General features: G+C 38.0%; 1 protein-coding gene across 1 annotated transcript in view; it reads left to right on the top strand.

The window, feature by feature from the left end:
- clasp1a (cytoplasmic linker associated protein 1a) overlaps nt 1-27,531 on the top strand; it is a 328,274-nt gene that overhangs the window by 223,218 nt on the left and 77,525 nt on the right. Inside the window, exons 22-27 of the mRNA XM_060827050.1 lie at nt 14,690-14,793; nt 16,272-16,295; nt 20,536-20,780; nt 22,889-22,952; nt 23,982-23,984; nt 26,447-26,610. Coding sequence (XP_060683033.1) covers nt 14,690-14,793; nt 16,272-16,295; nt 20,536-20,780; nt 22,889-22,952; nt 23,982-23,984; nt 26,447-26,610 — 604 coding nt within the window. The remainder of the gene's footprint in view (nt 1-14,689; nt 14,794-16,271; nt 16,296-20,535; nt 20,781-22,888; nt 22,953-23,981; nt 23,985-26,446; nt 26,611-27,531) is intronic.

Here is a 27,531-nt window from a genome sequence, read left to right as displayed (position 1 = left end):
CAGGTGGTTGTGGTGGCACAGCTGGCCATTGTCTTCCAGTAATTGGAGGGGCAGTAGGGACATTGGATCTTTCCCCTGCCCCTTTCTCCATCGGGGACCCCATTTCCCGTGTTGTCCTCTCCATATCTAGGCTGTTCATCTGCTGGCCCTCTTTAGTCAATGACACAATCTTCCTCCCATCCCCCCTCAAAGGGAGGGGTTGCAACTGTACATATTATCCCTCTTTGTACAGATATCTGACTCTGCGACTTCCCTATCTGCCTCATACACTTTGTATGATCGCCTGAGGTCTCCTTTCACTCCTGTGCTAACTTATGCACTACATTAATTGCTGTTTTCAAATCGCTACACTCTCTTTAACTCTTCTGTCTATTGTGTGTGAGCCCTTTTAGTTTGGTCTTCACTTATCTCCTTTTCCCTTATCAATTTCTCACACTATTTGATACTGGCTAATATGCATGAAGGCTATATCTCTCTGTAAATTCCCAACCTTTTCAATAAATCTCTTTATCTCTTCTCTAAGCTCAGCTACCTTTGTTTGCAGCTTCAGCTCTCACTGTTGCTTTTCCACTTAGTCTTCTAACATACAGCCTGCTGTTGCTGCAGATTTCTACACTTCCCCAAAATGCTTTTTTTCCCCATATCATCATTTGCCACACTCTAGAGCGTATCCCCATGCGTTTTTGTACCGGTCCTATCGGTGTACTCTCAGTACTTCAGCCATTTCCCAGCCACATATTGTTGGCGAAATCCTCTCCAGTCTCTGTCCCCACTCAACATTCGCTATTAGTGCTAAAATTGTGTGTCACTGTTCTTTTAGTCTTTCTCTCTACCAAATTTCCACGACCTCCTCCCTGGCACCCACTTAATCCTGGCCGTAATGTGGGGCAACGGTCCTTGTAATTTTAGACTCGGGTAGGGTGTTGGTAAATTCAGAGATTACCCGGTTCAGTGTCAGAGTAACTTAAAGTTACTTCTTATTGACTGTCACCAGGGATGCCAAAATTATGTTGCCCATCTCTGAAAGACAGAAATTCCTGAAGAAAGGCTCATGCCTGAAATGTCGATTCTCCTGCTCCTTGGATGCTGCCTGACCTGCTGTACTTTTCCAGCAACACATTTTCAGCTCTGGTCTCCAGCATCTGCAGACCTCACTTTCTCCATCTCTGAAAGACAGCAATACATACATATGCAGAGATGCAGCAGAGACACTTAGAGCTCCGTAAAACCGCAATTCATTTATTAAGTACTTAAACGAATAACACACGCACACTTAACTAGTTGAGATATCTCAATCATTGTTTTTCACTACCCTGATTTCTGTAACTAAACCCAGATGTTATTATCCAGTAGAGTTTGTAGCTGGCCAGGCTGAAACTGATTGATGTCTTCACACCTCCTGACGTAGGGTACCTCTTTCACAATGCTAAGCTTCTTCAGACTCTTGATGCACAAGTTTTTGTGCTAAGTATGTGCCTTATTTGGAATTGTGTGTGCACGTGACCAATCCTGAATGTTTTGTTCAAATCTATGCCTTATCTGACACAGCCAACAGTTCCTGATTTCCTGCAGTTTTAACTCTTTAGCAGATCTGACTGACTCAGTGTAATTCCATTCACAAAGCAGCCTATTGTTAGGCCGCTTGTCAGTTCCTGTTATCTTCAGCCTTCTCCAACAGCACACGATCGGTGTAAATGGTGCATACTCTGTTTAAGGTGTCAGTTATTTATGGGACCTTCCTTTCCTCCCCTTCATTATAACTTGTGTTATTTTATTAAGTTTTATGGCTTTCCACTGAGATAATACGGTAACTTAATGATAGTTTCATTGCCCACTTTTATTTAAGTTGAGAGAGATAGAAAGTCATTAATTCCTAAATAAATGATCTCTGGGCTTGTCACCTCATGTCATGTATCAATATTGACTTTTAGAACTCTCATTAACACAATTGCTTATCAATATGTTTTTAGTATGATTGTTGGTGCTTTGAATTTAAAAATGACAAAAGTAACAAAGCTGAAGTTGTGCAATATACTTATTACATATATTAATTGAATATATAAAAATCGAAAAAGGCTATACTGCTACAAAACTGATAGAAAAACCATCACTCAATTCAAAACAAAGGATATATAGTAAAATTTAGCAGAATGTGATTACTTCTCTTCAGTTTTACTTTATTGTCTTCTAATGTAAAATGCAACTGCTCTCCCACAAAATAAACTTCTTTCCAGCATCTCTTTGAATTGAAGATGCTGTACATTTCATAAGAGGTTTAGTGTTGCCAGAACTTGCTCATTCAACCTTAATGGGCTATGTCGAGCTGCTCTGTGATAGGACTAAGTATAACAGTGGATCTTAATGTTAAATGAGGATGTATTGACAATGAGTTAGTCAGATGGTGCATTAGCATCCTGCGTTAATTGCAGTTAAGCAGAATAGCACAACGTTCAGTTAACAGAGTAAGACACTAAGTATCAAACCTGACCATTTCATGCTTTGAGGCTGATAATGTTTGGGCATTTAATGCCTCATAGTTTTTTTAGTTTACTTTAGAGTGTTTATGGTTCTGAATTTCCACTATTTGCTCTCCTATTTGTATTTCCAACGTTAGTTTGAAAAGAAGGGTTCTTCTGCTGCAGTGGTAGCGTCCCTACCTTTAGCAGGAAGCCTCGGATCCTGTCTCACCTGCTAGAGAAATGTATATAATAGCATATTTGAAATGATTGGGGGGAGGGGGGTGGCAGGTGTAGATAACCTGAGACTCTTCCTCAGGGATCAGTGACCAGGGAGCATAGTTATAAGTTAAGGTACAAGAGGTTGAGTGAATGTGAATAACTTTTTATTTTCCTCCCAGAGGCTGGTGGGAATTGAGTTTACTGCCTAAAACATTGGTAAAACCAGAAACCCACATTATCTTTCAGAAGTATTTAGATGTGCACTTACAACGTCAAGGCATTGGTGCTGGAAAGTAGAATTAGAATAGTTATACTATTTAGAATAGTAGTTGCTTTTGACTGGCACAAACCTGATGGGCCTAAGAATCATTTTATTTCTATTCTGAATGACTCAAATAGAAGCTGGGTTCCGTCCTAGAACACCTGGCTCACCATGCTTACATCACGCGGTGTTACACAATAAGTGTCTTTCCAAAATAAAGGCAGCTCATCTCACCTTAACACATTCATATAGTGTAAAGTGATTCTCATTCCAAGACAAACTCTCATGTTGATCTGCATGGTTCCTTACTATTGCATTCACATGTGTAGTGACTGCCCTACAAATTGTATTACTCAGTTAAGGATGGGAATATAATGCAAAGGCTGCAGTAATCCAATATTCCCAATCTGTAATCTCCTTTAAGTACTTTCCATTCTACATCTTCTTAAATAAGTCTCTGTTAGGTTACTTTGTCTTTGAACTAATTGTGATAGCCTATATTTTCTGATTCGACTTGTGTCATTGTAACATGCAAACTATGTACTGATCATGCTTTTGTTTATAAAAGATGAAATTTGATTATTTCCTGTGTCAAGTCTGCTTTTTAATTTTAATCTGAGTTAAATATCATTTCCAACTTTAGTAAGTTATGCTGTATGTAAAATGCTTTCTCCAAATCTTCTGCTTTTTTACTGCTTTAATGCTGCCTCCTTGTTTCACCTTCGGTCCTCTTTCTTTTCTCGAGTATTTGATTGGGGCGATTTGCATGAGTGTTTCCAGGTTTAGCTTTTTTTTAAGCTTCAGGTTCTCCTTTACATAATTTGTATTAAATTTAACCATTCTATTATCCATTGGAACTTAAATGTAATCCCTCAAGAAGGATAGTTTCAGATGTGCACACTTTAGTTCAAATTCCTGAAGAAGGGCTTATGCCCGAAACGTTGAATTTCCTGTTCCTTGGATGCTGCCTGACCTGCGGCGCTTTTCCAGCAACACATTTTCAGCTCTGAGCACCAGCATCTGCTGACCTCACTTTCTCCACACTTTAGTTCAGTTTGACATTGCCCAATAGCCACTTCATTCTGCAACATTAAAGTAACTGTGTGTGGAAAAGGTTTTCTAATTCTCCCTTCTAGACTAAGACTAATTCTAGAATTATACAATGAACGGAAGAGCCTTGGGAAAAGTTGATGGGCAGAGAGATCTGGGAGTGCAGATCTATTGTACCTGAAGGTTGTTGCATAGGTGGATAGAACGGTCAAGAAGACATATAGTATGCTTGCCTTCATTGGACGGGGTATGGAGTGTAAGAGCTGGCAAGTCATGTTAAAAGTGTACAAGACATTGATTTGGCCGCATTTAAAATACTGTGTACAGTTCTGGTCGCCACATTACCAAAAGGATGTGGATGCTTTGGAGAGGGTGCAGAGAAGGTTTACCAGGATGTTGCTTGGTATGGAAGGTGCTAGCTATAAAGAGAGGTTAAGTAGGTTAAGTTTGTTTTCAATAGAAAAAAGGAGGTTATGGGGGGGACCTGATTGAGGTTTACAAAATCATGACTGGTATAGACAGGGTGGATAGAGACAAACTTTTTCCCAGGGTGAAGAATTCAATAACGAGAGGTCACGCTTTTAAGGTGAGAGTTGGAAAGTTTAAGTGGTATACTAGCCGCAAGTACTTCACACAGAGAGTGGTGTGCGTCTGGAACGCGTTGCCATTAGAGGTGGTAGAGGCAGGCACGGTAGATTCATTTAAGATGCGTCTGGACAGATGCATGAGTAGGTGGGGAGGCCAAGGGATGCAGATGCTTAGGAATTGACCGGCAGGTTTAGACAGTAGATTTGGATCGGCTCAGGCTTGGAGGGCCGAAGGGCTTGTTCCTGGGCTGTAAACTTTCTCTGTTCATCTGTATCCATCTCGTGGATAGATATTACAAAATGTTTTTCCTGACAAGCCCTTAACTGCTCCAATCCAACTTGCCTCCCTTTTACTTTAATGTTGCTCACATTGACAGTTATCACCTTTTAACTCCATCCTGACTGTTAAAAGTGAGTTTCTCTATGAACTTTGAGAGTGCCTTGGTTTTACAGATGTTTTCGCACAACTGGTCGCATTAACCATTATATTGTCATGATGTATATCAAGTAAGTGCACATGACTAAAATGTAATCTATAGTGCAGTATTTCATATCCTTTAAACTAGCATACTCTTGGACAAGTAAAATACATTATTGACTCTCATGTAATCTTTTCAAAAGATTTTGAACTCAATGTTTAGTTTCTCCATGTTTAGTCCTGATGCCTTAGGTAGTGCTCCAACTATCAAATTCTACAGGCATTACCAAGAGGAAATTATCAATTTGCTAGTCTCACCTAAACTTCCCTTTTATTAAGATATGCATCGATATACCACTTTGACATTCTACTAAATTGTACCAAGATTAGTTTTTTCAATTCCAAATTGGTGCTGTTTTTCCTGTTTCAATCATGACTCATTCAATTTTACTCATCCCGCTATATAACATCTCATTCATGAACACAATTATTTAATTAGACAAGAAAATATCTATCATATTTTTAAAACAGAAATCAAACACTTTAGTTGATTCCAGGGGCTAACATATTTGGTTTTTCTTTTTCATAAATGATATTTTAGCAAATTAAATTGTATTACACATCTCAAAATTCATAAATCAGTTTATTTTGCTGACAGGTTCTTTATAACATGTCATGTATTTCTCTGGAAAAGTTAATACAGGTGCACAATCCTTTATCCAAAATGCTCGGAACCAGCTGGCTTTCGGAATGCAGAATTTTTTGAATTTCAAATTAAGTGGCAGTTTGATGGTGAAATTTTTTAAAAAATCTTTCCGAAGAACAGACTTGCTTTGAGTAAAACGGGCCCTGAATCGAAGTTGAGGCCTGCCAGTGCTGGGCCATGCCCCACACGTCACCTCTGACTGACGCACATCAAGTGGGTGTGGACTTGGCTTAACTGTTTGCACGCCAAACAACCTTATTAATGAAAAAAAAACCACAAATAAACCTTTGGACTTTGGAGCTTTTCAGATTTTGAAATTTAAGATAAAGGGTTGTCTACCTGTAGTATTACTTTCTAATCAGGTAATGGTTTCCTTTAAGTGTTTTGGAATACCAATTTAAATGAATTCAGTTTAATTCTACATTTCTTGTGGTCAGGTTTGGTGGTTTTGAAATGTTTGATGTTCTCTATATTAAGTTGTTTACAGTATAGCTTCTATTATCAAGCAATTTTTTTCCAGGATATAACAAATGGCCCGAATAACTGAGGCCAATTCTTTTTAAAAAGGGCAAAGCTACTTTTAGTCTATGACTATACTGTGACATTTGAAAATTCGCAGATAGATTCCCAAATTCTTGAAGCTTTTGGAAATAACTTTGCACTTGCAGGTGTTCTGGAGGGGATTAAAATTTTGAAAGATTTGGGATAAGGTACACAAACTGACACTTACTTCCCAGGTGTCAAGAATCCAGGCAGCTTTACGTACAAAATTGAGTGACTGGTGCCCACAAGCGTACATGCCCACAAGCGTACTCGGAGTTTCACAATATCCAACATCATACAGTTCACCTGCTCGGCATCCCTGCCTTTGGCTTGACCTTCGCTACCACTTGTGGGCTGTGGCTGTGGTATGATATATAGAAAGCACTCTACTGACATGAAAGCATAGCAGTGAGTAGACTGTTATTGTTTCAACAGCACTTCCCTATCCTAGCATCACCACCAGCAAGAGGAATAGAAGCAGTAACATTTTAGTGATGCCATAATCTCCAAGTTGCAGCCTGTTTTGACTTGGCATATAGTTGTTATTCCTTTAGCATTGCTAGATGAGAATTCTGGAATTCAGTACCTTCCAACCATGATGGAATTATGAGCAGTTTATTTCCTTAGTAACTACAGCTGACTTGCTTGGATTGTCCATGTACTGACAACATTTTTTATCAACTATATTAACAGTTCAGCAATTATAGACAAGATCTAACTCCCTCACAAGCGATCTCTTAAATTATAAACTAGCTACTTCACTAATTTACAAAATGACTTGTGACCAAGCTAAGTCTTTGATTTGATAATGAGGTCAATGCAAAAAGGTGAGAAGGATAACATTCTCCTCAACAGCAGTATACTCCAAATTTCCAAGTAGCTTTGAATTATTTTGGTTTTGCTGCTTTTATTCTGGGCTTAATGATTGTGTGGATGCTGGGGTTAGGTGGTGTATGTATATGTGTCTCTTCAGCTTGAGAGTAATGAAACTGGTAACAAAAGCCTTATAGCTAGCAGTTAAACTGTAGAATAGACTTGCTGGATTAGTTGAAGCCTTAACTGTTAACTGCCAACTCTTTCACACTATTGGTGTCGTTGAATCTGGCAGGTTTACTCCAGGATTGCTGACAGCTGCATGAGACTCATGCATGAATGAGCATCCCCCTGTAAACTCAATGTAAAAGTAACTGAAGTGTTGAATACTTTTACAGTGTTGAGTAGGAAATCTGGAAAAATACTGCTTTGGATTGCTGTTCAAAAAATGATTTTGTGGAATATTCAGAATTCTCAAAGTGCATGGCAATAAACATTGTCTAATCTTCTACTTTGCAATTGATCAGTTGTAATATTTTGTCTGTCTGTATTTTCTGGAGGTGTTTCTAGGGTGAGATGTACAAGTTGGTTCTGTTGCTAATTTTGTTTTGCCATGATGTATTTAATTCATACATGTAAATGTCATGCTATTCCACTTTTGGAAATTCAGGATTTATTCCTCTTTGGTTTTTCTTTTGTTATTTGAACAAAATATCTCAACAATTTATTCCAAGTATGCATTCTTTTACAAGTAGGAAAAATCCCTGGCTATAAATGGGTTAAAGCCCTGGTGACATGTATGTACTTCAAAAATTTAATTTAGAGTTCTTCATGTGAATGTGGCATTGATTTTTCTCAAATCAAAAGAAACTAATTATAGACTATGTCCATATGCACTAATATCGCTCCACTAGGAATGTATATAGTCCATTGAAGTGCGAGCATTATCCGCACGCAGCATCATTCCACCTTGTTTGCTGAATGTTCTGTATTTTTCACTTGAATGCGTTTGGTATTCAGCTTCATGATGCACCATGAGCTAAGTTTGCATCAAATCTTTTAACTTCATTCCATTAAAACGTATGTTGTTTTTGACGAAGGCATGAGAGAACTTTTAATATTTCTGAGATGCCATCTTGACTGGAAAGTTTATTTCCTATGGGCATGTTTACCCTGCACATGTTAAGTACACATGGCCTAAAATGAAAAGGTTTCAAACTTATTTAAACAGGAACATTTTTCTCTATTGTAAGTAACAGTGTGAGTAGAAAATATGCCTGTAGCACCTTGATTGAATGTGTTTTTGAAGAGGCCTGAATTCTTTTGAACTCATGACCATTGGTACCTGTATAGCTGAAGCTTTTATGTATGGACATTTGTTAACTCAGGGTGTTACCATTCATTTGCTTCCAGCTTCTCGTCGGCACTCAAGGTCCACCAGTGCACTCTCCACTGCTGATTCAATTGGGCAGCCAGGTGAACAAGTGTTGTTTGCATGCTTGTTCTAATTTCCCCATTTTTTTTCTTCCCATTTGTCATTGGGATTTTCTAACTGTAGTCAGTATTTTTTTTTCAAGAAGTCATTTAAGTTGCATACGTGTAAGGACTAATCATAATTGTCATTTTTGCAAGACTGAAAGGGAAACAAGTTAAAGCGAGAATGTTGTGATTCCATACACTTGATGTGTGGATATCTAAGGGATAAATTTATGATCATCTCATACTATTTTAGGTGAAGAGTAAACACAGTTGCATATACTGTGTGGGAAAGATGACAATTATGGTTGCCCAATAGCATACTCTATAGAGCTTTTCTTTTGTCAAGATGAGCATTGTCTTCATTATTTCAGTTGCACCGTTTAATATTTTCTGGTGAAATGTGACATTTCATATTGTTCTCTGTGTGGTGGTCATTAATAATGTTATGCTTTTACTCCCCAACATCCATCTCTCTCTCTCTCTCTTTTTTCCCCCCCAACTGACTTTATTATTGTCCTTAAAAAGACTGTTAAATTTTCAGGCAAGTATCAATTTGTATAGGTTAGTCAGTTCCCATGATTTGGATGCGAGCATAAGAGGTACAGTTAGTAAGTTTGCAGATGACACCAAAATTGGAGGTGTAGTGGACAGCGAAGAGGGTTACCTCAGATTACAACAGGATCTTGACCAGATGGGCCAATGGACTGAGAAGTGGCAAATGGAGTTTAATTCAGATAAATGCGAGGTGCTGCATTTTGGGAAAGCAAATCTTAGCAGGACATAATACACTTAATGATAAAGTCCTAGGGAGTGTTGCTGAACAAAGAGACTTTGGAGTGTAGGTTCATAGCTCCTTGAAAGTGGGGTCACAGGTAGCTAGGATAATGAAGAAGGCATTTGATATGCTTTTGTTTATTGGTCAGAGTATTGAGTACAGGGGTTGGGAGGTCATGTTGTGGCTGTACAGGACATTGGTTAGCCATTTGGAATATTATGTGCAATTCAGGTCGTCTTCCTATCGGAAAGATGTTGTGAAACTTGAAAGGGTTCAGTAAAGATTTACAAGAATGTTGCCAGAGTTGGAGGACTTGAGCTATAGGGAGAGACTGAACAGGCTGGCGCTGTTTTCCCTGGAGCGTCGGAGGCTGAGGGGTGACGTTATAGAGGTTAACAAAATTATGAGGTGCATGGATAGGATAAATAGGCAAAGTCTTTTCCCTGGGGTAGAGGAGTCCAGAACTAGAGGACATAGGTTTAGGGTGAGAGGGGGAAGATATAAAAGAGACCTGCGCGGCAACTTTTTCACGCAGACGGTGGTGCAGGTATGGAATGAGCTGCCAGAGGAAGTGGTGGAAGCTGGTACAATTGCAACATTTAACAGGCACCTGGGTGGGTAAATGAATAGGAAATGTTTGGAGGGATATGGGCCGGGTGCTGGCAAGTGGGACTAGATTGGGTTGGGATATCTGGTCAGCATGGACATGTTGGACCAAAGGGTCTGTTTCCATGCTGTACATTTCTATGACTGCAGTAAAGTACTGAGTAACAGTTACTATTGAAAAGCTTACTTTGTCATAATTGCCAAATGGAAGTATAGCTTTCTTTTGTGCTTAAATGTAATTGATATCTGATCAATCTTCATAAACTGTCAAATAAGGGGGGAAAATGAATTATTCTAATGTATTTGCCCTAATAAATTGCTGTAATAGGTCTTACTGTATTCACGTTATGAAAATGAAACATTTCTACCATGAACAAATTTTTCGTTAGTTTAATTTTTGGGTTTATTAGTCAACACAATTTTAATTAGCAGCTTTCAGCTAATATTATCAATGTATACATCATAAGCATGATATTTATCTATTAATTTGAAAGCATGTTTGTCAATTCATATGATAGATTTCCAATTGACCAATTTGGTATAAAACTGGAAATACGACGTATACGTTATAAGAGGTTGATACATTGGTGACCTGATGCTAGTCACCAATGACTAAATACCTATATCCAAGCATCTTCACAAAGTGAAACCACAGACTAGGCAAGAATGAACAGGGGCATCCTGAATTGTAAGTCAGCAGACAAAATGTGAACCAGCTAAAGCTGACTTATCAGATCCTAGTACAGAACTGGAGTCTAACGTTTAATAATTCTTCAGTGATTGGAAGTTATTGGGCTAGTATAGGTTAGGTAGGATTCGGTCGGCGCAACATCGAGGGCCGAAGGGCCTGTACTGCGCTGTATCCTTCTATGTTCTATGTTCTATATGTTCTACGTTATGTAATGAGCGAGCAAATTGAAAATCAATTTTCATGGCAAATTGAAAATCTACCTCTGCACAAGTGGTAGCTAGATTTTATTTTATCAAGCTAGGTAAGTTGTTGGAAGGAATCCTGAGGGATAAGATTTACTTGTATTTGGAAAGGCAAGGACAGATTAGGGGTAGTCAACATGGCTGTGTACATGCTAAATCATGTCTCACTAACTTGATTAAAGAAGAGGGTTGATTAAGGCAGAGCAGTGGACTTGACCTATGTACATTTCAGTAAGGTGTTTGACAAGGTTCCTCATGGTAAACTGGTTAACAAGGTTAGGTCACATGGAAAACAGGGAGAACTAGCCATTTGGATACAGAACTGGTTACGGAGGGTGGTTTTGGAGGGTTGCTTTTCAGACTGGTGGCCTGTGACCAACAGTGTGCCACAAGGATTGGTGCTGGGTCCACTACTTTTTGTCATTTATATAAATGATTTGGGTATGAACAAAGGAGGTATAACTAGCAAGTTTGCGAGATGATGCCACAATTGGAGGTGTAGTGGATAGCAAAGAAAGTTACCTCAGAGTCCAACGGGATCTTGATCAGATGGGGCAATGGACCAAGGAGTGGCAGATGGAATTTAATTCAGATAAATGTGAGGTGCTGCATTTTGGAAAGGCAAATCAGGGTAGGACTTGTACACTTAATGGTAAGGTTCTGGGGAGTCTTATGGAACAAAGAGACCTTGGAGTGCAGGTCTATAGTTCCTTGAAAGTGGAGTCACAGGGCGAGAGGATAGTGAAGGCAGCATTTAGTATGTTTGCATTTATTGGTCAGAGCATTGAGTACAAGAGTTGGGAGGTCATGTTATGGTTGTTCTAGACGTTGGTTAGGCCACTTTTGGAATATTATGTGCAATTCTGGTCTCCCTCCTATAGGAAGGATGTTATGAAAGTTGAAAGGGTTCAGAAATAATTGACAAGGATTTGAGGTACAGAGAAATCAGCTACAGCTGAATAGGCTGGTGCTGTTTTCTCTGGAGTTTTGGAGGCTGAGGGGTGACTTTATAGTGGTTTATAAAATCATGAGGGGTGTGGACAGGGTAAATGGACAAGGTCTTTTCTGTGGGGTGGGTGAGTCCAGAACTAGAGGGCATAGGCTTAGGGTGGGTGGGGGAAGATTTAAAAATGACCTGAGGGGAAATGTTTTCATGAAGAGGGTGGTGCATTGTATGCAATAAGCTGCCCGAGAAAGTGGTGGAGGCTGGTACAATTACAACATTTAAAAGGCATCTGGATCGGAATATGAATAGGAAGGGTTTAGAGGGATATGGGCTAAGTGCTGGCAAGTGGGAATAGATTAACTTAGGATATTTTTCTTCATGCACGAGTTGGACTGAAGGGTCTGTTTCTGTGCTATCCATCTCTGTGACTCTATAACCCGTTCGGAGATGGTTTGGAGGTGCCGATGTTGGACTATAATCTGGTGTTGTATGATTTTTAACTCTGTTCAGAGATATTATTACTCAGCTCTGGAGCAGGTCAACATGAAGCAAAGCTACTGGCTCAGAGGTAGGGATGTTACTGTTGCATCACATTAGTCTACATCTGTGGAATCGAATGACTGAACACTCATTTAAGCTGGTTAACTGTTTAATTGGAGTATTTAAAAAGAAACAGGGAACACCGAGTTTGTGAAAGGTGTTTGGACCTTCAAAACTGGATGATGGAAAGACCCTTCTATAACAGTTCTATTTGCCTCCCTTCTGTAACCTTTAGCTTTACCTTCTCTCATTTTTCTCCCATGTTTGTACTAATTCTTGTTTTGGGTCTGGATTTTTAAAAATTGTATTTAACCAATATGTGTTTTTAGCTTGATCATGAAGTTCAACACAAACAAAAATGTTAATTTTGCAGGTCTTCAGCTGATTTTCCTTTTGAAAATAGTGATACACATACTGTAGAGTTTATTTTTTTTCACAATAATATGAACCAGAAATTGTTAACTGGGAGTCCACTCTGTTTTGCAATAAAGAGTGAAAAACACTCCCTTGCAACGATGCTGCTAATTCTAATAAGGTCACTGTTGGCCAATAAATGCTGCTTTCTCTGCTCGATTTCTTCTCATTCCTTAGAGTTCTCACCCCCACACACATACACGTACACATACAATCTCCCCCCCCCCCCCCCCCGCCACTATAAAAAGCCATCATTTGTATATATTTTAGCACATGTCTCCACCCTTCCTATGTAGAGAAGATGTATAGCTGTACTGGAAAATGCAAGATCTTATGTTTGAATAGTTTTCTTTGTTAGTATTTTTGAACAAGGGTTTGTTTATCGTTACTGTTGGAACCCACAGGACATTTGTTTTCAACTATTACATTAAATATGTAGACTGGGGGCAGCAGGCACTACAGAAGGAATGTCTGCAGGTAATCTATTAATGTATCATTGGTGATGCTACACCTGGTCATGGCTACTGGATTTGATATCGTTACTGCAGTCCAGTCTGGACCTTCCCTGTCCATCTCCCTACATGGAAGGATTAGGCTTTCTATAATAAAAGTTCTGGTAGTAAGACTCTTTGAAAGGTATCAGTTGAACAAGGGCCAAGTACAGGTCAAATTTAGCAATTCAAGTCTAATGACTCTCTTAATAGCCAACTTCCCCTGAAGTTCAAGTAATCTTATTAACTTGTAATGACTTAAGTGCAAATTTCAGCTTCTTCAAGCAGTAACATTAAAAATGTTGAGAAAAATCTAAATGTCATGAGTGGTGTTGCACAGATGCATGCTATAAATTTAAATGCCAACTTAAATTTCTGTTGCACTTTCAACTTGTGTCTTTTTAAAATTGGACGTTGTTACCCAGTTTCTAATCATTTGAAATATTAATGATTCAGTATGAATAAAGGCATGTATTCACTTAGAGTCGACAATATAAGTGCACATTCAGTCTCACAAACTGAATTAAATTAATCTGTGAGGCTGTCATTGAATATGTAGTTAGCAACAAGTGAAACAAAGTTTATTTTATACTTTGTGTTTTATATTTCATTATTTACTGACCCACCATAAGGGCTCTTGGAGCACAGTGGTAGTGTCCCTACCTTTGAGCTAGAAGACCCAGGTTCAAGTCTGACCTGCTACAGAGGTATGCTGTACATTGATAAAAACAGACATGTGCTCTGACCTAAATTAATATGTAAATAGATCGCCTATATAGACCCTGGTGAATCCAGCAATTGATCCTCCTTTTGCATACGCAAAATGAAATTAAAAGTCAAAATATTAACACTTTTCACCATATCTCAGTACGTGACAACATTAAACCAAACTCATTGCCAAAGTGGAAGCCACCTTTTGTCAAGTGTTTTAAATCAAAACTGTGTTCCCCTTTGAAAATACTCCGAATACTTATTATGAATAATCTTTTAATGTTGGACATAAGTAATAGGAGCAGGAGCAGGAGTAGGTTGTTTGGTCCCTTGACCCTGCTCTGTTAATCAGTAGGATCATAGCTGATCCAACATTCCTCATATCCACTGTGTTGCCCTTTAGCCATTATCCCTCATTCCCATACTGACTAAGAATCTATGTCTATAAGATCTTTGGCTAAACCGTCTTTAGTTGCAAAATTGAGGTGTGCTTAGTTGCGGTAGAACAGGATCAAGGGACTGAATGGTCTACTCCTGATCCTCTATTTGCTTGACTGGAAATAGCATGAGAAATAATGCCTAACTTAAGGTTATGTGTGTTGTGTTGCAACTTTAAATTCAGCAGTCAAATCCATTTGTCACCATATCTGCTCCTGGTAGCCGAAATTAGTGTAATTTGAGAAATGGAGCCTTGTTTTAAGAACCTCAGTTTAACTTGACATTTTCACTTTTCTTAGATCGATATGGGCTTGGACAAGCTGGTCGATTGCCTCCTACAGTAAATGCCATGAGGGTTCTCAACACAAGCACAGAGGTGGAGGCTGCTGTTGCAGATGCCTTGGTAATAAACAATTGAATAGCTAAGTGTAGAAACGAAACAAAAGTTCAGCCTTACAAAGTATACTTTTTTGAAATGTAATTGTTTACTTCTTTTTCAGAAAGATGGACCTCAGCTGATTACCTTTTCAATATTTTTACGTTGAATTATTATTGCATACAGTTGTGATTTGATAGTTTTACATTCCTGCATCGTGAAATTTTGAGACTCAGTTGTCTTGATGTTCTCTCTTCATGCCACCCCCTCAAAAAAATGCTACCACTGCAGTCAGTGTTTCCTAAGGTTGTTAACCCATTTTCAGTGCACATTAAGCAGCCAAATCTAGTCGAGTGCTCAGGTTTATCTTCATTCATGTGAGTTTAAATAACGCAGGCTGATAGTTCAACAATGGAGCACATTATCACTATACAAATTTATATGATTTATACTTCCTTTCTTCTTCAGATTGCAAATGCATCATTATTTGCACATGGGTTTTCATTTTTGCAATTCCGATGTTAGATGTCTTTCAAACTATCAATGATACTGCTTTCCTTTTCTCGGAGGCAGTAGTTGATTTTTCTGTGAAATTGTCTTACTGTGACAGCAGTTAATTTCTAGTTCTCTTTTGGTCCATCTTTTCTTTCTTTTTGTCTTTGCTTCCTAATACATTCCTTTGATCTCATCTACTTGTCTTGCTATCTTTTCTCCTTATCCTATATGACATCCTTGCTCTTGCTTTCTCTTCCTTACTCTGTCCCAAGCTAAAAATCTCAACGCCAGGCTATAGTTCAACAGGTTTATTTGGAAGCACTAGCTTTCGGAGCGCTGCTCCTTCATCATTCTCCACAACCACCTGATGAAGGAGCAGCGCTCCGAAAGCTAGTGTTTCCAAATAAATCTGTCGCACTATAACCTGGTGTTGTGTGATTTTTAACTTTGTATACCCCCGTCCAACACTGACGTCTCCAAGTCATTACTCTGTCCCCACATGCGAGAACCTGAGGGGGAGTTTCAGAGCATCAAAGGTGTTGGCAGGTCCTGACCTTCCATTTAAATAAAATTAAAATTTATTTTTGCCTGGCATTAGTTTCTATTGTTGAATGGTACCAAGCAGAGGTACAGTCAGCTCATTGCCTTGAGTTTTGATTTTCCAGGTCTCTCACTTTGAGCACGTTATTGAAGTATGGTTACGATATCAGTAATTGGTTTTGTTTCTTATCTATCATTAGCCTGTACAAAGGCAAGATAAATCTTGGTCACCCTCTGCCGTATTCATGCCATTTGTTGATATGATAGCAGGATTTTGTTACATCCCTTACACCCATTTATTTAAACTTCTCTGAAAGTAAGCAACTCAGTCATTTTTCAAGTGCTTTATCCGTTTTGTGTTTGACATACTTTAATGAATTCATCAATCTGTTGTAAAAATATGCGATTATTCTTCTTTTGACATAATTCTTTGTACTTTCTCCCCATAAAAATTGTTGTGCTGCAAACAGCTGTTAGGAGACTCCAGGACTAAGGTAGTGCTGCTTTTTGATCCTGTTTTCTTCCAATCATTCTGTTATTTCTTTACTATTTTATGCTTTCAGACCCTTAGAATAAATACATACAAATAACAGATCAGAGGTACATTTCATTATAGAGTTGTGGATGTCTTTGACTGCATTGCTATGTTGTTGTTATGTTACAGAACTTTGAAACCTCAACCAGTGAGGCTTTTGAGCCTTATTGAGATGCTTGGTAACAATTGAGTCATGAGTTAATTAGACATTTACTGCTGTGAACAAATCAGCCGCAAATGAGTGATTCCAAAGGGGGAGTTGGATTTTCAAAGTACACAGTTTCTTCACCTCTTAGGTTTATGTTTAAATTCAACCCAGTTTGGGTTGAGGGAAATTTCTTTTGTCATCACTTTGAATCCAATTAGAATTTAGGTTGGCTGATATTGGCCCAGTCCTTAAAGTAAAAGCGGAAAATATGGAAACATGCATAGCAGCTTAGAACAACCAAGTGAATGTTTCTGATGTGGATCCATCTTTAAAAGCTGTTTTAAAGAAGGCTGTACATGAGTCGTCACTTTACCTGTTCCCTCCTTAATCCTCATCCTTCTGCTGTTTATTTTCAGAGTCTTGCTTTTGTTTTTAAAAAGTGCAGATACTGAAAATCTGAATTATTTTCCTTTTTGGTGGTCCTTAATGCAAATGGATCCAAAGCAGAAAATGGTCTATTGATAATCTATTTAGTTTTCAGCATAAATATTCATAACATTAATGTAAATCAAAGAAATATTAATGCAAGAAGAGACATTCCACACTTTATTTTTCGTATCGAAAGATCTATTGTTTTATGTATTGCAGCATGCTTCCGTTTTTTTAAATATATAAAGTATGGCATTAAGTATGTTCAATAATTCTAATTCAATAGGTGAAGGAATGGAGTTAATTTTCCCTCCAGACAGGTTCGATTAGAGAGATGTGTTGGAATTGGGACGATTTTATACCTGAAAGCAACAAAATGCTGGAAATCATAGTAGGTCAGGCAGCATCCAGGGAGAGAAAGAGCAAGCTAATGTTTTGAGTCTAGATGATTTTTCAGAGCTCTGATGAAGAGTTATCTAGTCTCCAAACATTAGCTTGCTCTCTCTCCATGGATGTTGCCTGACCTGCTATGATCTCCAGCATTTGTTTTCAGTACAGATTCCAGCACCTCCAGTAACTTACTCCTACTTGTTTTTTACCTGCCTGGTTTTGCAGACAATAAAATTAGCCTGATAGTTAGTGGATCCATTCCCACTGAGTGGGTTAAGTTAAAATGGTTCCAAAAAAGTTCTGGCAATGTAACATTCATTTTTGTAAAACTCTGTTCCAAAAACAAGTATCAAAGTTTGAAGCTATGCATTCAGATAGTCTATTGAAGATTTGCTAAATACTATAGTATGAAGATTGCCAGAAGTAATGATGGGGTTGTGACTTCCACATATTCATATAACACACCTATAATTGCTGTAGGACTGTATTCTAGGCAAAATGTGCCCCTGGGTGTTGATGTTTTAATTATTTTGTATGTGTTTTCAGAGTTTTTTTTAAACTAAGATGTCAGTTTTGAATGCACAGTACTTTTTTTCACATTTGAATGCTGTTATGACTTAACTGGATCTGAGGTTGTGTGTGCAAATGATCTGTTTTTGAGATGGGAAATGTCTTTGTCTAAATTGAGGGAGTAAGCAGGGCTTCTGTGGAATCATTGACTGGGCCGAAAAGTGTATCACAGTTGCAGGTGTGCTCATAGAGAAAATTAGCACTTGGGAGTTTCATTTTTGCCTAATCAGAAGATGTGACGATAGCCCTGCAGTGGATGTAGTGTGCAAGAATGTCAAGAAAGCTTTTGACAAAGTATCAAATAGGAGATTGCTAGAGAAGGTCAGGAATACGATCCAGATCATGCTGTCATGGCTAAGGGACTGCATAGGTGGGATGGCAGTAATTAGTAATGAAGTCATTTTCCCTATAATGGGGTGGGCTGAAATTTCTGTACAAGTGTCAGAGTAAAGGACATCACACAGCAGGTGCGAACAATTTGGAGGGAGAAGGGGTGTGAGCACGACCTTTTTGCATGCTAATGTTATATGGCCTAAATAATAAGCATCTCTATGGTCACACATTCAGGAGCTAGAGAAACAAGTTTATATTTGAATGAAGTAATCTGTAGATTGCTCCCAATTCCATGTGTCAGTGAGAGTAGAAACCAGAAGATGGGTGGGATCAATATGTGGCCTCTAATATGGCTCAGGAAGGCAGGCTTCAGATTCTTTAGGCATTAGGACCAGCTGATCTAGTTAAAAAGGATAGGTTGTCCCTCAACATGACTGGACCTGAAGTTCCCATGTGGAGGTTCACTGGTATGGATGAAGAGTATTTGAACTAAATTAGCATGAGGTGTATAAAAATGGAAAAGATGAGTAAGGTGCCTAAAGTGAGACTTGGATAAAACTGCCGAAAGAAGCATTGCAATCATACCCAAAAGGAGTTGACTAACACAGACAGAGAGGAAACAACTGCAGATTTAAAATTTCTGTACATAAATGTACAGTGTAGTGAATAAGATTGGTAAGTTACAATTGCCTTTTGGGAATATAATCTGATGACAATAATATAGCTTTAACGTAGTGAGAACCAGTGCTTAATATTCAATGGTACAAAGTGTGCAGAAGAATACAGAAGGGGAAAAACAAAGTCAGTGTGTGACAGGACAGGTGGGAGAATGATATTGTGATGGAAAGAGAGAATGTCGTTGATAAGGACAGAATCTGTTTGGTTAAAATTGAGAAATAAGAAAGGCATTATCATACTGCAGGACTATTAGCTTCCAAATTATGGAGAGTGAGGGAAGGAGACAGAAAAGTAAATCTTTAAGGAAATCACAGACATGCAAAGACTTTAGAATGGTAACGTTGGGGAATATTAATTACCTGAATGTTGAAACGGGCAATGTTAGAGGAAGAGTAAAGAAGAGGGGAAATGCTGAAATATGTTTCGGAGAATTTCTTTGAACATATTCTTGATGCAGCCAAAAAGGCAGCTTTGCATGATCTGTGTTGGGGAACGAAAGGCTCCCAGTGCACACATTGTCTGTGTAGAATATCTGGGTAAGAAAGTGTTCGTAGTATCAGAAGATTTAAGTGAATAATGGTGAAGAGCGTAGAGCCTATTAAAGCAGGACTTTTAAACAGGGAGAAAGTGATAACATAGAAAGTTTGTGGTAGGGTAGAAGTCAGGAGAGATTAAATAATAAAAGGAATGATGGTGCAAGGCAAAAGTGATGTGTCAAGGAAATACACAAAAAAGAAGTCTGAAAGTGGTAGCAACGATTGTCATTACTCATGGTTGCTGTCTGAAAACATTTAAGAGCAGTGGTTATGATGTGAAATAGTTGAACATTTCAGGTGAAAGATGAGCTTGTTGTTTCTTTGAGCTTCAGTTGAACTTCATTTGGAGAATGGAGACACAGAGCTGAGTTAAACTGAGTGATGTGAGTCATTAAAATACTGATGATAACTGGTTGTGTTGAATAGACTGTTTTTGTTATGTAAGCTGCTTTTATTTACAATATCTATTTTGATGTCAGCTCATAACATGAGCTAAACAATGGAAGATGATTCATATTGATAAAACTTTGTGAAACATAGCTTTCTTGAAAACCTGTTCGAGGATTCATTTATATCTATCCAGATTTTTTTTGCAACTGAAGCTAAGATATTGTCTCCTTTGAAGTAGTGCATTTAAGAAAGAACTTTTTTCCTGAATACTATTTAAATTAAATGTCAAACTTCAAACAGGGTTTTAATTTTTTTGTTGAAAGCATGAAACAATAAATTTTAGCCAAGATGTTGTTTTGCTCACGTACATGGGTTTGTGAACGTAGGTTAGGAAGAAAAGCAAGTGAATTAGTGAAAAGTAGTGATTGTAATACTTTCATAATCACCTCATTTTGGTTTACAAATGTAAAATCTGTGGGGGTGACAGTTATTTTTATTATAAAATAATCCCAATCGGGCATGTTTGCATTTATATGTCACATGATTGTGTTGTTCCAATTTTTTGAACGATTTTCCTGAAGTGGTGTTAAGCTTAGCTTTTCTTTTGAAGAAATAAAATGATCATTTTGAACACGTTTTAAACATCTACAAATTCACAAAATGTATAAACATGCATTTCGATTTTGTTTGCGGTTAATAAAACAATGCTTTATTTTCACTTTTAGAAAAAACCCGTGAGAAGGCGATATGAGCCGTATGGGATGTACTCTGATGACGATGCGAACAGTGATGCATCTAGCGCTTGTTCAGAGCGGTCATATGGCTCCAGAAATGGAGGCATTCCACACTACCTGCGTCAAACAGAGGATGTGGCTGAGGTCTTAAACCACTGTGCTAGTTCAAATTGGTCTGAGAGAAAAGAGGGACTTGTCGGCCTTCAAAATCTGTTGAAAAGTCAGAGGACATTAAGGTGAGGTCCTATAAAATGTACTATCATGTTGCAGAATTCTTTCAACTTACTTTTCAAACTATTCAGTTATTTTCATAGCTTGTGTTAAAATAATTCGCTGTAGTAAATTAATTCTTCTCAGTTTGGCACTATCACCATGTATCCAGAAGTAGAGGTAATGTAATAAGTTAAAATTGATTTGAAATTTGGGGTTTTCCAGTCTTCAGGCTTAATGTTAGCCTTCACTAATTTAAAATATGTTTGTATTCTTAATTGGATCAAAAAAAACTTCAGTACAAACGTTTGAATTTATCAAGGTGGAATTTTGGAACTGAGTTGTTAGTTAAAATTAGATCAGTTAAGTTGCATATACATCAAACACTTCACCCATAGCTTTAAAATATAAATTAGGTAATTGACTTTACTCTTGAGCTGTACAAAATTTCCCAATTAAAGAAAACAAGATATACGTGTACCTTCAAGCACTATATTTTGATTGGAAAATTGCTGTAGTGACTCCCTTGTTCAAGAAAGGATCAAGACAAAAAATGGAAAATTAGCTAACCTTGAGTGTAGGTAAAATTCTAGAATCTATCATTAAGGATGAGATTTTGTTGTTAAGAAGTATAGGGTTGAATTAGAACAAGTCAGCATGGATTTAGTAAGGGGAGATTGTGCCTGACAAACCTGTTCGAATTCTTTGAAGAGGTCGCAAGTAGGTTAGACCCGGGAAACCCAGTGGATGTTATCTATCTCGACTTCCAAAAGGCCTTTGATAAGGTGCCTCATGGGAGGCCGCTGAGTAAGGTGAGGGCCCATGGTGTTCGAGGTGAATGACTGGCATGGGTTGGGGATTAGCTGTCTGACAGATGGCAGACAGTTGGGATAAAAGGTTCTTTTCTGGAATGGCAGCTGGTGACAAGTGGGGTCCCACAGGGTTCAGTGTTGGGGCTGCAGCTGTTCACTTTATATATAAATGATCTGTTTGAAGAGACTGGGGGCATTCTGGAAAAGTTTGCAGATGATATAAAGTTAGGTGGACAGGCAGGTAGTTCTGAGGAGGTGAGGAGGCTACAGAAAGATTTAGAAGTTTAGGAGAATGGTCCAAGAAATGGCTGCTAAAATTCAATGTAAGCAAATGCAAGGTCATGCACTTTGGAAAAAAGAACACAGGCATGGAATCATTTATAAATGGTGAGAAAATTTATAAAGCCAAATACAAAGGGATCTGGAAGTGCTCGTACAGGATTCCCTAAAGGTTGACTTGCAGGTTGAGTCTGTGGTTAAGAAAGCAAATGTAATGTTGTCATTTATCTCAAGAGGGTTGGAATGTAAAAGCAGTGATGTGCTACTGAGACTGTATAAAGCACTGGTTAGGCCCCTTTTAGATACTGTGTCCAGTTTTGAGCCCCACACCTCAGGAAGGACATTATGGCGCTGAAGCGTGTCCAGCAGAGATTCACATGAATGCCCCCTGGAACGGTAGACCTAACATATGATGAACGGCTGAGGATCCTGGGATTGTATTCATTAGAGTTTAGAAGGCTGAGGGGAGATCTGTTAGAAACTTAGAAGATAGTACATGGTTTAGAAAGGGTGGATGCTGGGAATTTGTTTCTGTCAGGCAGGGATACTAGGACCTATGGGCACAGCCTTAGAATTAGAGGGTGCCAACTTAGAATGGAAATGAGGAGACATCTCTTCAGGCAGAGGTTGGTGGGCCTGTGGAATTTATTACCACGGAGCGTTGTGGAGGCCGGGACTTTAAATTCTTAATCTCACAAGGAGTTAAAGGGATATGGGAGAGTGCGGATAAGTGGTGTTGAAATGCCCATCAGCCATGATCGAATGGTGGAGTGGACTCGATGGGCCGAATGGCGGTACTTCCACTCCTATCTCTTATGGTCTTATGGTCTAAATGCGGATGAAGGTCATATAAACTGGCAACTACAAATTAAAATTATCCTGTTCCGACTATGTTAAAACATTTTAATAACAGGCAGAATTTTATTTATTTTTCCATTGCTGTAATTTGTATGTCTAGAAAGAAAGTAAGTTATCAACCACCTGACTTCATCTAATGTGACAATACTATGTTTTTAATAAACATATTTTGTATTCGTTTATAGCCGAGTTGAATTGAAACGATTGTGTGAGATTTTCACTCGTATGTTTGCAGATCCTCATAGCAAGGTAACTTCTAGTTGAATGGCATTCATGAAAACAACTTTCTGCATGTACATATAAATAACTCTGTTTGGTGTGAATGCATGCAACATTTTAAGTATTTGTTTACATTGGACCATATATGGAAGATTGTCTCAAAAATGTGCTGTGTTTTTAATTACTTGATTAGAGCTATGCAGGGCATTTGTAAATATAGACTATATGAAGAATTAGTCATCAGAAAACATACAATTTTGGGGCGGCATGGTGGCACAGTGGTTCGCATTGCTGCCTCACAGCACCAGAGACCTGGGTTCAATTCCCGCCTCCGTGTGGAGTTTGCACATTCTCCCTGTGTCTATGTGGGTTTCCTCTGGGTGCTCCGGTTTCCTCCCACAGTCCAAAAAAAATTCCGGTTAGGTGAATTGGCCATGCTAAATTGCCCGTATTGTTAGGTGAGGGGGCAAATGTAGGGGAATGGGTCTGGGTGGGTTTCTCTTGGGAGGGTCGGTGTGGACTTGTTGGGCCGAAGGGCCTGTTTCCACACTGTAAGTAATCTAATCAATTTTTAAAAGATGTGTTCTTTAAAATCAACATGCATATTTTCCAGTAAGGATTTGATTTTTCAAAATTCTTTTAGTTAGTAATCCCTATACAATTGTAACCTACCTCTTCTAACCTGCAGCAGTAGAAAAGAACCTATTAAGCTAATTTTGAAATGTAACTTCCTAAAATGGTTTTGTGTAAACCCTAGTCCAAGTGATAACCTATTTGATGAATGTTGATGAAGTAAGCAATTACTTAATTGTACTGGAAGTTAAATAACAAGAAATTATTAAAATGATATACTCTAATTTCTACTTTGGAATGGAGTGAGCATGGGAGTTTGTTTGTAATTTGTTTGTAATTTGCTTAGCTTTGTCCAAAAGCCTGTGTTTTATGAAATGATTACTGAACGTTAGTAACCATTGCAAAGCACTGTTGCTTTTAAGCCTACTGCATTAATCAATAATTTGTTTTCTTGCATGTCCTGTCCTTTGTTGGAACTCACAACAGAGAGTAAGTGTTGTTTTTACTGTTTATCACAAACTAACAAATAATGAGGCTATTGAAAAATACTTTCTTATTTGCTGAGGAAGTTTGTTTCAAACACTATTGCAAAGCTAAATCTCAATTACTGGAGTAGCTGCTGAAAGTTTAAAATGTGGCATCCTTTATATTTAAGAAGAAATAATACAAATACCTTATTCTGACCACTCAAGCTAAGTTGCAAGATATCATATGAAAGTTTTAAAAATATAGTGTCAGAAGAATGAAATAAAATGAGCACTGTTAACTCAATCTAGTTTCAAGTAATATTTGGTCAGATTTGCTTTTTTATTCCACCAAGAATTCTCATATAAAACACAAAATCTTCGTTATTTATTCCTGCAGGGACTACCCATAACATGCCTCTGGAGACTATCTTTAATTCCACTTTGTTCCATCCTTTCTTGGGGATAAGACTTGAGATCAAGACCTCTTAACTGTAGATGCCTCAGTCCTTTTACTCTGGTTACTTATCTCATGCTTCCACATTACTTCAGCTGGTTTCTTTCTTTTGTAATCAGACAATGTGTTTCCCCTGTAAATTCTCCTACTGGTGTCAAATCAAGCAATTTTTCAAATAAGATTTGAAGCTGTAATTAAGCCTTGCCCATCTCAGCACATGCTCAGTATTGAAGTCAGTGTTTTTTTTTCTCCGCCTACAGTGCATGTCTTATCTGTCGTTTACTTCGACGGTGTTCCCTTAGTGTAATGCGAACACGATAGGTTTAAATTGCAATTAACCTTTCCAGCAGGTACCCAGATAAATTGAAAGGAGAAGACCTACTCAAATACCACCCATGATGATATAGCCGGCTGTGAACTTTGTTGAAACTGATCTTTCAGTTCATTATCCCTCATTTGCTATTTCTTTGATCTGGTGAGGTAAATAGATTGTATACCCCCTTGTAAGTTTTCAAAGTATGTTAAATGTTTTTAAACAAATTTAGCTCGACCTCCAAGACAAAAACATCACCACACTTCTTTGCAAGCATTGTGTAGGCATTTTGTGAATCATTCTTCAGCTAGCTAGTTTTGCCAACTATTTTGTCATGATTTGGAGATGCCAGTGTTGGACTGGTGTGGACAAAGTTAAAAGTCACACAACACCAGGTTATCGTACAACAGGTTTATTTGGAAGCACTAGCTTTCGGAGTGCTGCTCTTTCAGGTGATTGTGGACAATTCTTATTCTGAAAGCTACTGCTTCCAAATAAACCTGTTTGACCATAACCTGGTGTTGTATGATTTTTAACTTTACTATTTTGTAACTCTGTCTCTTATCCTTTTAACATATAACTGTGAAGTTAGATTCTAAAGTATGTGAACTAGATATCTGCAACAGCAGGATGCATGTATTCTGCCATTAAATATTAGTTCACTGAAAATAGTTTGCTGAAGGCTATTTTTCAGAATGTTACAAGTGGGATTTAGTGAGTATTGCTTGACTTTTTTTGTTGAATTAGCATTTATGCGCAAAATTGATATTGCATCAGTTTCGAAATAGTTCGGGAGCAGTGACAGAAACTGTGCAATTTGAAGTCTTGTTGCTATTTTATTTCATGACATGAACAAAGCTGATTTTCACCAGGTGGGAGCAAGGTAATTTGTGTTCCTAACACATTGGAATCCTTAGCTTTTTTAAAAAACAAACTCATTCTCTACAAAATCTGAAAGTTTCTATAAATTCTAAAGACAAGAGCTGTACTTGAATTAGGGCAGTGGTGGTGTATTGCTGTCATTGGTTTTGTAAACCAGAGCACAGGCTAATGTTCTCCAAACCTGGATTTAAATCCCATTGCAGCAGAGAGTGTATTTTGAAATCAGTAAAAATCTGGAATTAAAAACTAGTTTAATGATGACTATGTAACTACCCATAAATTGTTGTAATAATTGATCTGGTTCACGAATGTAATTTGGGGACGTAAATCTGCCAGCCTTACCTGACCTGACCTATGTTTGACTTCAGATCAACAGCAGAAGTAGTGCTGGAGACTCTTAACTGCCCTCTGGACATTTCAGGGTGATTATAAATGCTGGCCTAGCCAGAAAGATCCACTTCCAATGGACGCATTCTTAAAAACACACTGTCCTCATCCCTTAAATGGAGTTTCAATGGAGTGAACTGCATCTGGACCATATGGTGTTAAAGTTTTTATTTAAAATTCATATAGCTAATAAGTAATGTAATCAAAATTGTAGAATAGCGTTTTTCAATTTTATGTCCAGTCATCTGTCTAGGTATGCTTTGTTTCAGTGGACATTACTTTATTTCATTCACCTTCAATACAAATTAATTGTGTATAAGAAAAGGGAATGATATTTGCAAGGTGGTTTCTGCAGATTGCTTGTTTATTTACAGTGTCAAATGAATTTCTTGTTGGTTGGTATTCTATTGCCCTCAACAAAAAATATAAATACATCCTCCTTTTTCAGGTATTCAGCATGTTTTTGGAAACTTTAGTAGATTTCATCATTATCCACAAGGAAGACCTCCAGGATTGGCTGTTTGTGCTCCTGACTCAGCTTTTAAAGAAGATGGGTGCAGATTTATTAGGTTCTGTACAGGCCAAGGTTCAGAAGGCACTAGATGTTACCAGGTCAGACAAGGAGCAAGCAGTTTCTTGTAACTTTTAGTTGTATGTAATATTTTTCTGGGTATACTTTCTCATAATGGTGTTTGACATGGTGGTATTATGAAATAAGAATAGATGTGGTCTTTGGTCAAGCCTGCTCTACCTTCAAAACTATCTTCTACCTCAACTCCATCTTTTCACACTTGCCTCCTATTCATAAGTTTCTTTGTAGTTCAAAAATGTCTCAGTCTCTATCTTGAATGTACTCAATGACTGAGCATTCATGGCTTTCTAGAAGGAAAAATGGCAAGATTCACAATGCTTTTGAATGAAGTAATTTGTCATTGTCACACTCTTTCCTGATTCTTGAAGCAGTCTGCTTCTCTTAAAATTCATCGCAATGCATAAGTTCAGTAAAGATCTTGACTGAGCATCTCCTTTGATTGTACGTTTCAACAGATGGCTACCAGCCAAGAATGAATTGCAATTGTAATGTAGTCTGGTGCCATCTGAGATGAGTTAACTGCACTCCCAGTGCTGAGGGTGAATCATCAAAACAAAATTATCTTCAGATTATTTTCAATATTTGAGTCAAATATTTATAGAATATTTATCGATTTTGTCTGACAAACAAACATGTTAGACTATTATATCCTATGCATTCACGTTTCAATCATTCATGTATAATCAAGAGCAATAATGTCTTAACTTCCTTGCTTTATTTCAATGTTATCAATTCTCTCCTGGCCAGAGCATACCCTTTAATTAATGCAACTAGTAATAAACTCCTGTCATTATCACATTGCTGTTTTTTATCACTATGAAAGCATTTTGTTGCTATGAAGTCTTAATAAAGAAACAAACCTGGACAAACTCATGATATCGACTTAGGCACTCAAAAAGACAGAATCAAAAAGAGCCCTATCGACCCTGCAAAATCCTCTT

Source organism: Hemiscyllium ocellatum, chromosome 7 (genome assembly GCF_020745735.1).
Source record: "Hemiscyllium ocellatum isolate sHemOce1 chromosome 7, sHemOce1.pat.X.cur, whole genome shotgun sequence".
Taxonomy (NCBI): domain Eukaryota; kingdom Metazoa; phylum Chordata; class Chondrichthyes; order Orectolobiformes; family Hemiscylliidae; genus Hemiscyllium; species Hemiscyllium ocellatum.
This window is presented reverse-complemented; position numbering and strand designations above follow the sequence as displayed.